The sequence below is a fragment of the Microtus ochrogaster genome, chromosome 1 (genome assembly GCF_000317375.1).
Source record: "Microtus ochrogaster isolate Prairie Vole_2 chromosome 1, MicOch1.0, whole genome shotgun sequence".
Classification (NCBI taxonomy): Eukaryota; Metazoa; Chordata; class Mammalia; order Rodentia; family Cricetidae; genus Microtus; species Microtus ochrogaster.
The window spans coordinates 87,099,556-87,113,634 of record NC_022009.1 but is presented as its reverse complement, the minus strand read 5'-3'; the positions used below and the strand labels follow the sequence as shown (position 1 = coordinate 87,113,634).

The following is a 14,079-nucleotide window of genomic DNA, read 5'->3' as shown; positions in this document are numbered from 1 at the left end:
CAACTGCCCACAGAGCCAAAGTGAAGGTTAGCTTCTCTAAGAACTCCTTACTGGTGGTTGTGAACTGTTCCATGTGAGTCCTGCAGAGTGTGCTACTAACCACTGAACCATCTTGCTAGCTCCAGAATGATAATATTATCATAGTGAAATTGTTTATTTGCTGCATCCCAACTAATGAGTCAAGACAGGGTGAAACAGTCTTGTCTACGCAGTCTCATATTATATGCATGTGGCACCTGTCACAGGTGGAATTACTAATAAAAGGGATCCATTTCCCTTCCTCTTTAGATTACAACATATACACCAAGTAAAGGCAGTTAACCATCAGCTGTACTGAGGCGGTACTGAGGCTGATGGCAGTGGTTATTGAGGACACAGAAGCAGATTCCACAAAGCAGTACTCGGCGCTGTGGCACATATTTTTCTCACTTAATGCCCATTGTATCTGGACATATAACACACTGAATTTTGTATCACTCATAAGGTATTCTTATAGTTCATAAATGTGCTTTAAAATACAAGTAAATGAACTGGTACACACATTTAGTTTTATTCAAAAATCTCTTAATATATAAGAAAATAAAATTCTAGGTTTTTTAATAAAACAGATTTTTAAAACATAGTTTGTAGCCGGGCGGTGGTGGCGCATGCCTTTAATCCCAGCACTCAGGAGGCAGAGGCAGGCGGATCTCTGGGAGTTCGAGGCCAGCCTGGTCTACAAGAGCTAGTTCCGGAACAGGCACCAAAGCTACAGAGAAACCCTGTCTCGAAAAACCAAAAAAAAAAAAAAATAGTTTGTGGGTATAATTTAAAATTAGTGTCCTGCAAAATCCTGCTTTTATTATCTGAGGAATGAACTGTTTGTCATATTTCCATTAAGCTGAAAGTGAAAAATTAATGAACCAATTACTTGGATATTTCAAAACTAATTCAAATTTATTAGTCATGCAGCACAAAAAACATCAAAGACTTAGGAATGCTCAGTTTGAGTTTGAGGTTCACTTGTAGTTAACTGTTAAATCCATTGTTTCATGAGCATCTCGGAGGAAAATAGAAGTTAAGTATTGACTTTTTATTAGCTGATAAATGTGTTTAAATCTGATTTATTTATTGAAATGCTTTAATCTACCAATGATTACTTTAGAACAGGAAATATCAGGGAGTTAATGAAAGCAAATGAGCTTTGGAAATATATTTAGTGTGTCTGCTGGGGAGGTGATAGCTTGTTAGTAATAAAGCAGGATCAAAGTAACAGTGGAGACATACAAGCTTTTCTTTCTTTGTGCCCCTGCTCCATTCATGGGGACTCTGAGAATTAGCAATACAGAATATTTTTAAAACAGTTGTTGATTCATTTGTGTTTCTCAAAGAGCTATTTCAAAACTTCCCAACTAGCCACCCTGGTGTTGTCTGTTTGGCGGCATGAATTATTTTTGCCAAGGTACAGGATGGAGCAGAAGAGGACTGGTCAGTATTGACTAAAGCAACTCCTGAAACCTGCATATCACTGTCACACTGAGTCAAGAGGCTACATAGTTTCTAACATCATGTCTATGAACCGTGCATGTCCTGGCTTATGAGCATATGACCTATGCAGTCTCAGTGTCCTTTCTGAAATGTCTCACGCTTGATTTATACTATGCTATTGCCTTATCAAATCTCTCCTGCTTTTCCAACTAGCAACTCTACATTGTCACTTTGCTCCAGGCTCTAAAATTAGACAACTTGTCATGGTCTTTGACATGAAACAGTCAAGGAGCAATGAAGTATACTGTGGCAAAATTCACTATTACACATGGACATAAAGGAACAGAGACCCAAGACTAGCTTTGTGCTCCTCCAGAAAATCTGATCTCAGTTTAAATCTTTATTACTATTTTCTTGAAAGCACAGCTTCTATGACAGCCATCGCCTTAAGCAAAATATCATTTTTCTTTGTCTTGTGGTTTTCTGAAGATGGACGCCCTAAAGTAATCCAACACTAGTTTAGAGCTGTGTATAATAAAATGTTCCTTATTTAGGGGCTGACTCACAGATCACAGTCCTACATGAACAGGAAACAGAAACTGAATCTAGCAGCCCAGAGAGAACATGCAAGCTTTATGTCTGCATTTATAAGAGACCACACCAAGTGGGCTGCTGTCTTAAAGGCTATTGGCTGATGAAGTTCACACAGCAGTTTCTACATGATAAATTTAAAGAGTGACTCACGAACATTTACTCATGTATAATCTGCCTCCTGGAACCTGGTTACCAAGATCATGGAGATCTTCACCCCTTGCAGACAGATCAAATTTGACTCCAAGTAAACCTCCAGAAATTATTTTCGTAATAAAAGTTCTGTATATAGTACCACATTCTAAAATTTAGCTGTCAGGCTTCACAGTGGATTTCCTTTTCTGTGTCAGTAACAGAGCTTTCCTAAGTGTTTGGTTTTTACTTGAGCATATTTGCTTTGTCTCCTCCACTATTCTCTGAATATGGTGTACATGGTTGTTATATTTTATCTTATCAGTTTTGTTTGACTTGCATTTTATTAAAATTATAGATAAATGTAGTTCATTACTTAACCAAATAATTCCAAGAGAATTTACTTCCTAAAATTATCTTGTTCCACCCATTCTTATGTCTCCTTCACTTGATTTCTCTCAAGTGCACAATTAATTGGCTTCAGCATCGTTTCTTGCAACCCATGTTTACAGTTTTATTCTTATTCCTCCACATGTGTTTGAGATACATAACTTATTAGTCAACGTGTGTGTGCATGTATAGGAACATGTGTATGTGAGGTGAGCTTGTACATGTGCATGTATGTATGGAAGTTCAATGACAACCTTGAATGTTGCTTCTTAGGCAATTGCCTTTTTTTTAAGAGATGGGGTCTCTCATGGGAGGCCTGGAACTTGTAAACTAGACTAAACTGCCTAGAGGAATGCTTCTGAATCTGCAGTGACTCTAAATGTATGCTACAACACCAGCATACCCCCGCCCCTCTTTTACATGAGGACTTTGGGGAACAAACTCGGGTTCTTGAACTTGCAAGGCTAATCATCACTGAATTAACAAAGTTAGGGCTGCAGAAATGGCTGATGGAAGTTGGCCAATACCTTCCAAACCATCTTCCCAGAACTATATTTTAGGTTTACTTATTATTTTGATTGACTTGTCATTCTGCATCATCAGGATTTATCTTTCTGTCTCAAGCATACCATTCCATGTTTCTTCATTAACTCCATTCTCTTGAAATACAATTTTCTGATTATTTTAATTATGACTATATACCACTTCTAGTCATACTGTACTATTGCATCTCATTTTTACACATCCTGTTAAAGCTAATCGTTGTCTTCAGATAATACCTACTCTCTTGTATGTCTGGGAAATCTTTAAATCCTAACTCTAATATTACTCTATATATTCCCTGGACCCATTAGCTCACATCAGCCATGCATCCCTATAGGAGGAGAGAGCTGCTTGTTGGTTCCCTGCCACTTAGCTCCAAAAATAATCACACAGAAACTGCATTAATTAAATCACTGCTTGGACCATTAGCTCTAGCTTCTTCTTCTTTTTTTTAGCTCTAGCTTCTTATTGGATAACTCTTACATATTAATTTAACTCATCTATATTAACCTGTGTATCAACATGTGGCAGTGGCTTACCAGGTAAAGTTCTGTCTGGCTCCCGCAGGGCTACATGGCTTCTCTCTGAATCCACCCTTCTTTCTCCCTGTATATAGCTTAGTCTTCCCCGCCCAGCTCTGTTCTACACTGTCACTGGCTCAAGATAGTTTCTTTATTAACCAATCATATTCACAGCATACAGAGGGGAATCCCACATCACCTCTGCATTTATTTCCACAACCTCTTGAACTCTGCCCACAGCTTTCCTCTTCTCTGAAGATGCCTTTGGCTGAGAGTTCATTTTCATGAATTAGATAAAATAAGTTGAATTTAATTTTGGATGTAGGTAATAATCAATGAACTCTAACTTAGGTGTGGCAGTACTTGGACAAGTTGTTTTAATCAGCGGCCTTCTGATTTTCATTAGTTTTAGATTTTCACCAGTCTGCTCATGTCTTGTACTAGCAAAAGCTCTATTTCCTGAAGGCATTGGGCAGAGTTGGCCATGTAAATTTTCCTGTTTAAGAATAGCAACTTCTTCATTATCTGAATCCTCCCTCTTCTGTTTCTACTTCCCACAGGCATGATGAAGGGCCAGGCATCCACGTTGACTGTATGTACAAGAGGCCTTCTTCATACCATGTTTCATAGGAGCCCCCTTTTTCATCCTAGAAAGGATCTGCTAGTGCCTGGGCCTTTGGAATTCTGTTTTACAAGCCACATTCTTTCTTAGTTTCCTCATCACAACATCAGTTCCAGTCACTGGGGTCCACTCACTGTGTTAGCTGCTAATTAACTGTTTCAGCTCCTACAGTGCAGCTGCCCTCTGCTGTCTTGGTTCCTATGTATTTCTGTGTCTCCATTCTTTTTTTAAAATTTATTTTATATGCCAATTTCAGTTCCCTTTCCCTTCTGTCCTCTCACTCTCTCCATCTTCTCTCCACCGCACCCACACCCACTCCTTAGAGAAGGTGAGGTCTCCCATGAGGGGCTAACCAAGTCTATCACATCACTTGAGGCATCACCAAGGCTCACGCTGCCCCCACCCTGTATCAAGGCTGAACAAGGTATCCCTCCATAGGGAATGGGCTCCAAAGAGTTGATTCATGAAGTAGGGATAAATATGGTTTCTACTGCTAGTGGCCTCACAAATTTTAAGTTCAATCTTTGTTGGTGCCCGAGCTTGTCAATCTGGGGTCAATGAGCTTCCACTAGCTAGAGTCACCTCTTTCTGTGGGTATCCCCATTGTGATCTTGGCCCCTTTGCTCATGGACTCTCTCCTCTCTCCCTCTCTATGACTGGATTCCAGAAATTCAGCCTTGTGCTTAGCTGTGAATCTCTGCATCTGTTTCTATCAGTTATTGAATGAAGGCCATATGATGACAATTAAGGTATTATCAATCTGATTGCAATGGAAGGGCAGTTTGGGTACCCTTTCCACTATTTGTTTGCTCCATTCTTTTCTTGTTATCTTGGTGAGTCATTGCAATAGAACCGGTGGTAAGTATATGTATATGTTGTTGAAGAAGGTATATAATATTATTCAGATTACATAATTTTATAGTATTTCAAAACACTTTAACAAACAAAATACAATTGAGTAGTAAATAAAAGAACAAATATATATTTTACTATTCAAAATGTACATACTTGATTACAACGAACTTGTCTATGATTGTTTTCAATTTCTTTTGCTAAGGATTTGGGTTTTTTTTTTTTCTCTTTTGAATACAGATGGAAACTTTAGACAGAGCCGACCAAACCTCACCTCCCTGTTAGTGCAGCCCATCTCAGCGTCCTTTGCTAAAAAACTGATTGCTTTGCCGAAACTGAGAATGGATGATGATACCTGCAGCCCTCTGGAGCTTCCATATAATGGTAAGGTAACATGTGCTTCTTTACATATGCTGAATACTTTAAGAACATTGATCATTTTTTATATCTCTTAAATTGTAAGGTCTATGATTTTTCATTTCAAAACTGCAGATACCCCATTTTGGTAGGAGAGGCATCTGTCCCATTCTGTGCTTCAGTAGGGATGAGTTTGAAAGGTATTTATAATTAAAATCTAAGAAATTCATGAAGCTGGAATATTTTTGCAAGGAGAAAAAGGGAAGTTTGGGTTATTCCAAAGAAAAGGAGCTTTAGAAATAAAGCATTTGTGAATACATGGAAATCTGCTTAGCACATTTCAGAGCTTCAGCTCTAGAGGGCTCACTGCCTGCCGGGGTTCAGTGGATAGCACTGACTCTCTGGCAGTCTTGCTGCCTGCCAAGATTCAGTGAATAGCAGCAGCTATCTGGGGTATGAAATCTTTTAGTATAGAGCATTAAAGCCTAATTCCTGCAATTGACTAAAAAAATCCCTCTGTCTATAAGCATCATTGCCCAGGAGATGTTTTTCGTTCGTTGGTGAAATTTGTCAGACTTGTTGGACTTTGCAAGATAAAACTGAAGCAGTTATGCTACCTGTGGTGGGATGAAAGCATGGGCTGTATCTTTTTTTCTGCCTTCAGCTTCAGCATTTAAGTTCTGAGGAAGAGACAGCCTTTACATGATGTTAAACCTGCTGTGAACTAAGATTCCAGTCCTTTGGCTTTGTGTGTCCAGATCTGAGGCTCTATCCACTGCCAGTGGTTTACATCTGTTTTTCTCCTAACAACAAAAGCATTAAAATATGCTTTGAAGAAAACCTTTCCAAAGTCAAGTTTGCTGGATGCTAGAGACATAGGAACTTTTCAGTGTGTATGTGTACATGCATGCATGTGTGTGTGTGTGTCTGCATATGGTTGCATTTGCCTCAGCATATTTGTGGATATGAGAAGGCAACCTCTGAGAGTCAGGTCATTCCTTCTAGAAAATGAGTCCTAGCATCAATCTCATCAGCTTGGTGTCAGGGCTTCCTCCTGCTGAGCCATCTTTGCTGCCCTGAATCTGTTAATTCAGTGAAGAGTAGAGCTTTTTCTGCATTTTAGCAACTATCCACCTTTTAGAGTACTGATATTTCCTGTGATAATATTGTAATCACCCATCTTACTTCTGAGTTAATGCCGCAGACTTTGGTCTACTGAAACATAGAAAAGCCACACATTTGTGAGAATCAAAGATGGTTATCTACCCCAGCTCTTTTGTAAACAACAAACTGCTGTGTGTTTTAGTGAGCCTCTTATCAAATGATGATGGCAATTGCCTTCTCAGCAGTAAAGCGTCTTCACATGAAATGTTGCTCTCTAGCTAAAACCGAACATGAAGTTACAGACAGCAGGTATGGAGCTGGCAAGGAAAGTAGAAATTGAGAGTTAGAACTTCACATTTCCAGTGTCAAAGAAGCATCATGAAAGATCTGCCAAGGAACTGTGTTATATAAAAATTTTTAGAAAAATTAAAATAGACTTAAACTTAGAAAAGAAGTTGATGTTTGTGAAGTTTTCATTTTTCAGAAAACAGATTTTTTTTTGAGACAAAATTTCACAGTAGCTATTGAACCAGACCTGGAAATAATTCTACAGACCAGGCTGGCTCAAAACTCACAGAGCTCCACCTGCCTCTGCCTCTGCCTCACGAGTACTGGGACTAAAGATGTGCACTACTACCGCCCAGCCAGTAAACAGATTCTTACATTTATATTGTTTGGATAGCAAACGAGCATACTGAGAGTTTGTGTGATTTAATTTAAATGTAACTTAAAAGGAGGATAACCACATCAAAGTTCTGCATAGAGCTATTTATAACTCACCAAAGACAATTAACTTCTGAGTATGTTATATACTCTTAAAATTGCATTAATTGCTCAACTGATGTGTAAAGATATAACATAAAAATACCAAAAAGGTTCTTTACTTCGAACAAGAGCAATACTTCTAGTTTATAAATTAAAAATGGTGTAAAACCCATTATAGTTGAATTTGTTCTTTCACTGAGCCTTCTAAGCATAGTCTTGAAATACAGTTAGAAAACTTTATTTCATCAAGATTGAGAAATAGGTAAATGTATGTACACATCAAGTAATTATTTATTTTTTTAACTTGTTATTGCAATGGATCAGTATTCTCTAAAATCTAAGGAATGTAGCCAAATTTCTCCATTACAAGTGCTTTATGAACACCTTTACCCTTTTGATTACATTTATCAACATTTTTCAACAATGTAAGTAGATCTGAGGGTTCTTCAAACTCTATAGATTGGCCTGACTCTCTCAAACCTGTTGGTATATTCCATCTCATAAAGCCTATCTACGTACAGCAAAACCAAGATTCATTTTCTGAACTTTCTTTGAGCAATGACCCATTTCATCACCAGAAGAAAATTTAAAAACAGGTAGCTCTGGACTCTGCTTCATTGCTGGGACCATGATAGTTTATAGTGCTAGCTAATGGAGCCAGTGGTGAGTGGATTTAGCTGAGTAAGGGAGAAGGGGAGAGATGGAGGCAGAGGTGGGGGTTAAGTGTAAATGCTAGAGGTGGCAGAGGGATTGTTAACCACTAAGTGAAGCAGTCACAGGTGAAGCGAAATTCATTGAGTTGGCCATAAAGGGAAAACAATATATTTTCTTTGGAATGTAATAAATTTGTGTTTGTTCTTCAGTTATTTATACCAAAAGCTATCTAAGTGATTCAAATAATAAAAGGTGAGGAAAGAAATGAAATGTCGGCACATGAAATAGGTTTAGGATATGTAAGGAAGAGATGAGGGCATTTTGTGGAGACTCTTTAGAGAAGCAAACCATTGAGCCAAAAGAACCACATTTGACTGAACAGAAACAGATTGGAGTGATTAAATCATTGGATGCCCTGGATTTGTTGGTTTTGGTCTCTCTTTGGAGAGCCTATCTGCTAATTTAGTATGTTCTCAATCATTTTAATTGACGCTCAGCCAGGACTAGAAATGTTGGTGTCAAATATTAATTCGACTTCATGTTTAAGATTCGGGAATAAATTGAAAATACTAAAGTGACAAACTATAGGTTAATATAACTTAAGTGGAAAATATACATATATCAGGTTTAAAGGAGGAAATTTGATAAACTTGATTCATTTAGTATTTAAAGGGAGAATGATTGTTTATGCTGTATCACACTTACCAAGGAAGACAAGTTTTGTGCAAAAGTAAACGGTGTAAACCACAAGCTTATCTGCTTAAATAGAAAGAGGAAAACTAGTAATGTAGCTCTGATTTCCTTATTCTTAATTTGACACATTCTCTGGTGAAAATTAGCTCCATTAGAATAATAAAGCAACACTTAACTCATAATATCATTTAGGCTTTTTTACAAGTTTCAAATTGTTGTAAATAGTTATCTTTTGAATTTGTTATTATCCACTTGAAAGAATTCATTTACATTTCTTTAGAAGATATTTCACTATATATTTAATGTATTAATGTTACAAATGGTGATTATGCAAAAGTTGTCAGCAAATAGCTCATTTTAACTATTCAAAACATAGTTATTAACAAGAAATGTTCATTTACTTGGATCCACAAGTATAATTTTGCTACATCTGAAGCTAATGAAACTGTCTAATAGTATTAGCCTCAAGGATTCCCCCTGGGAGGAAAATCTATAGGAATCTTTCATTAAAATTTGTTGGCTATCACCTATCCATCCTGAGAAAACATGTTCTGAGATACCATATATTAGATAGCTGATAGATTGACATGGCCTCCAAATAATACTAACAATAAAAGTTATTAAACTTTTTGACCTTACAAAGGATAAAAATATGTAGGTTATTCTTTTTGTTGTTGTTGTTGTTTTTTTGTTTGTTTGTTTGTTTTTCGAGACAGGGTTTCTCTGTGGTTTGGAGCCTGTCCTGGAACTAGCTCTTGTAGACCAGGCTGGTCTCGAACTCACAGAGATCCGCCTGCCTCTGCCCCCAAGTGCTGGGATTAAAGGCGTGTGCCACCACCGCCCGGCTAGGTTATTCTTTTTAAGAAGAAAAATTGTGAATGTGTTTTGCATGAGGGTTGGTGTGCTGTCACTTTTCCAACACTGAAACAGAAATATTTGAGATGAAGGAGTATTGTTTGATTTTGTCTAACAGTGATAGGGGTTAGTTTGTGGTCAGTTTGCCTTGTTATGTGGTCTGTAGTGACAAATCATTGAGGAATCTATCAGCGACAGTGGCTAATTAAAGCAGAATGAGGAGAAACATGGGAGGTGGCTCTTTCTCTTCCCGAGGTGCACCTCTAGCTATCAACCTTGTTGCCACTAGGTCTACTTCCTGCAAGTTCTATTGTCTTCCAAAAGCATTACAGAGTAGAGACACTCACAGATCACAGGGAACTTTCATCCAGGTCTTAGGTCATCAGTGAAAAAGAAAATAGCCCTCAAAAACATGGGCATAATTTTAGTTTGTGTACACAACTCTATACAGCAAAACATATGGATAAAATCAATGTGCTTGTGTATTCAACTCAATATGTCATCCATATGGGTAAAATCAATGTTCCTATGTACGCAATGGTATATGTCATGCATATGAGTAAAATCAGTGTGCTGTATACACAACTTTATACAGCATACATACTGGTAAAATCAATATTCTTGTATACACAACTCATGCATATGGGTAATATCAATGTTCTGTGTACACAGCTCTATATGGCATACATTTGAGTAAAGTCAATGAGCTAGATCACATTAGTAAAGAAAAATAACCAGCAATAAAGGCTGCATGTTTGCAGTTGCTGCTGTACCCCTTAGCAGTGACACCCAGTTCTCTAAATTCCAGCAACCAATTGCACAGTGCACCTAGGGTTCTGGGATGGAACAGAGGAAGTTGTGGAACTAAAGAGCAGCATTCATGAGTTGCCAGTCTGAAGTCCTGGCATAAAAGGAAAAGGAGTTTCAGAATTCACTTTGAAGGACTGTTCATGAAGGATCTGAAATACAGAACACAGGTGTGAGACCTATTGTCCAAAGTCCACAGACAGTAGACTCAGACCTGTTTCCTGGGGAGTGAAGGTAGGGCTTACCCAGGGTGACAGAACTGTCATTTGCCTTGAACTTCTCAAGTTTCCAGCATTCTGTTTCATCAGTTAACTCTTAGAAATGATTCAGCATAAATTTTTGTTTGTTAAACACTGAAGGCAATCTGAGATGCACACTTTCAAGTAAAATCATTTTCACCTATACTACCCAATATCTCAGTGTTATTTTGTCATTTTTGTAGCTTTCTTACATTCTTATCTTATTGTTTTTAAACATTTGTCTACTCTTGAAAGATTACAGAAGCTCCAACTAATCTTTGGAGTTTACACATGTAATAAAATCTAATGGAATGTATGTCATATATTTTGATGATCTGTTTTTCACAATGGACAGATGTTGTAATTTACAAAGTTGCAACCTATTGGAAATACCTTGCTCTTTCTGTTTTTACATCCTGTTATTTCACAGCATTCTCTGTTATTATCTTTAGACAGCTGTTCGAGTAAATATTGTATAAACATGCTTGCATGTCTAATTTGTGAAGCCCCAGAACTTCTTATCTGCAAGTCTGTATGCCAACACTGACCAACACTCACAAGTTATTGGGGATCCTCTCAGGTTGAAGTGATCTCATTTACTCCTTCTCTTAGGCTTCAGTGCTTGTATGCTGCTAGACACTAAGATATGAAATCTCTCTGACCAGGATGAATGATTTAATGTTCATTAGAAAACACTGATTATTCCTTGTTTCTGTATTTCAACTCTTTGAGGTTTCCCCTGTAGGACAGAATCTGATATATGCTCTACAGGTATCTGAAATGAATGTGAAACACAGAGTTTACAGGTAGTATTAACATATTTAATTTGATCTAAATTTCCCTTCTATGTTATTCAAATATTCTATATCTTGTTAGTCTTTAAAAAAAATCACCCAATGTGAATGTTATTTGTCCATCTTGTTGTGTCAACTTTTTACCTTAAATGTTTTGCATTCACTTCTTGTGTGCTTTTGTTCTGAACACTTGTTACTGATTAGTAGAGCCATTCAAAGAACAAAACAAGGTTCTTTCTAGCAACACGTGCCTTCATTGTGTTTAGACTGATAATTACTTAGACTAAGATGTTTTTCATTGTTTTATTTATTTTTGCTATTTTGGTAATGTTTTGCTTTTAATTTTTCTAAGTCTTAATCTCTATTTCCATATGTCTCAGTAGAACAAATAGCATGCATTTCAAATGCAGTGTTTTATACAAATTGAAGCATTTGATTCAATACAATTATTTTAATTTCTGTGTCTTTGCTTTTCTGAGCTTAATTTGGCATTTCTATCTATACCACATTTTTTTTTTTATTTTTGTGGTTAGGTAACTTATTATTGTATTAGAACTTGAACTCATTATATTTTTTTGGAGTTACTGTAATAATTTCTGCCTAAGAATCCTTCACTACTTTATTACTTCATGAGAACTGACTGTTTGTCATCTCCTGAGTCCAAACATGGAGCCTCTATAATGCCTGCTTCCTAGAGGAAGAGTAATTATTTTCTTTCATCAAAATGAACCCTTTATTGAGAAAAAGGAGACCATTTCTTAACTTCATTAATCATCCTTTTGCATAACATACTTGCAGCTCACCAACAAGTAAGAGGTTTCATAATCAGTGCACTCAAAACCAGCAAATTCAAATGAGGTGGAGGACACTGATGACATTAGAATATCAGTCTTTATGATGTCCTGCCTGCAGGGTTCAGAACTTGTTTACACCCTTGTACTTCATAGGGTTGTCCAAAAACAGTGTCTCATATTCATCCAATTCTCTGAACTTCTAGACAGATCGATTATATAATGTATGTGTGTTCACATTTTAACTTAAATTTTGACCTATTTTTGCCTTAATGTTTGACATTTCTCAATACTTTTAATGAAATTTATTATTGTAAATTATTTTTTACTTGGAAAATGTAGTCTAGTATCCCAGGCTACCATATTACCTGTAAATAAAATCTACTCTCTGTGTGTTCATGTCTTAGCAATAAAAATACAAGTTGGTGTTTATACGAAGATTGATTGACGTAAAATATAAGGTGGCATTAAAAGTAAACAAAATACTTAAAGTGTGCACTACATGACCATTGAGCCAACGGACCATATACAAGATGTAGTACAAAGCTGAACAGAATAGATACATCAGTGCTGCTACCACTTAACCTGGGCTAGTAACTACTACTATATCTAAATTCATGAAAGAAATGTGAGGACCGTCACAGGGAATAGCAAGACCCTGAACTGTAAGGGAGAAGCTGTTACTTTTGGTTAAGCAAGGTGTCTTTGCCAGGGAGCAACCAGGCGAGAAGGGCAATAGAAAATTAACCCTCTAATCCTTCACATCCACAGCCTACTGATAAATGTTGAAGCCTTCTATTGGATACACATTACCTGAATCCTGCAATTATGGGTGCAGAATGATGTGGCCCATAGCAGGCATTCTCCTGGAGTACTCGCATGGTCAAGGAGTCAACAGTAGATTTGATAGACAAATGGGACCTGTGTAGATGAGGCAATTTTCCAGAAAATTAGTTTTCTCATTGATCCTATGATTTGTGGCTTTTAGAGGTTTGGTAGAATGATGTGGAAAATTAATCAATGTTATCAAATTTCACTCTTACAGAAAAAGTTTTGCTTCCTTTTCTAATAGTCATATTCATCAAAATATCTCTTTACTCCTGCAAAAGGAAAAATGGATATTTTTCTTTTTTTTTTTTTACCTCTAAAGATGTCGTTTATTTTAATTATCTGTGTGAGGATAAGCGTGCATGTGTGCAGGTACCTGGTTCCTCTGAGTAGAGCCTTAGGTGGTGTGAGGCATCTGACGTGCATGGCAGGAACTGAATTCGGGTCCTCTGGATGCTCAGTATGTGCTCTTAACCACGGGGCCATTTCCCTGGTCTTTAACAGAAAAAGTCAAAGTCAAATAGAGTTTTCTGCACCCGGCTGATTTGGGTCTGAGGCTCCTGGCATGAAAAATTTACCTTCTCATTTCTGAGAGTTTTTTTTTTTTTTTTAATCTGCTCAAAATGTTCACCTATAAATCTATCTATGAAAATTCATCATTGAATTAGAGAAATTTGAAAGGGTGAATCCTATGATATTAATAAGTTTCTATTAACTTTAGTAACTAAAACAATGGATGGTGGTTTATGTCTCCCTGGAATCAGGTTACCCGTGTCAGCCTCCTGCACAGACGGGGCTGTAGGTCAGAGGACAGTTTCCAGTGCTGTTTCCTCCTTTATACCACACAGTGGATCCTGTGATTAGACTCTAGCTGTCAGACTCAGCTGCAGTTGCCTACTGAACCAGTGCTTGAAAGAAGCTTTTGTTTTGTTTTGGTTTTTTTTTTGTTTTGTTTTGTTTTGTTTTTTGAGACAGCTGTAGCTGTTGACCCTGTCCTGGAACTAGCTCTTGTAGACCAGGCTGGCCTCAAACTCACAGAGATCCACCTGCCTCTGCCTCCCGAGTGCTGGGATT

At 37.3% G+C, this 14,079-nt stretch overlaps 1 protein-coding gene across 1 annotated transcript in view; it reads left to right on the top strand.

Moving 5' to 3' along the window:
* The window catches only part of Naaladl2 (N-acetylated alpha-linked acidic dipeptidase like 2), a 1,189,909-nt gene that overhangs the window by 821,302 nt on the left and 354,528 nt on the right, over positions 1-14,079 (top strand). The window contains exon 7 of the mRNA XM_026789752.1: positions 5,359-5,502. Coding sequence (XP_026645553.1) covers positions 5,359-5,502 — 144 coding nt within the window. The remainder of the gene's footprint in view (positions 1-5,358; positions 5,503-14,079) is intronic.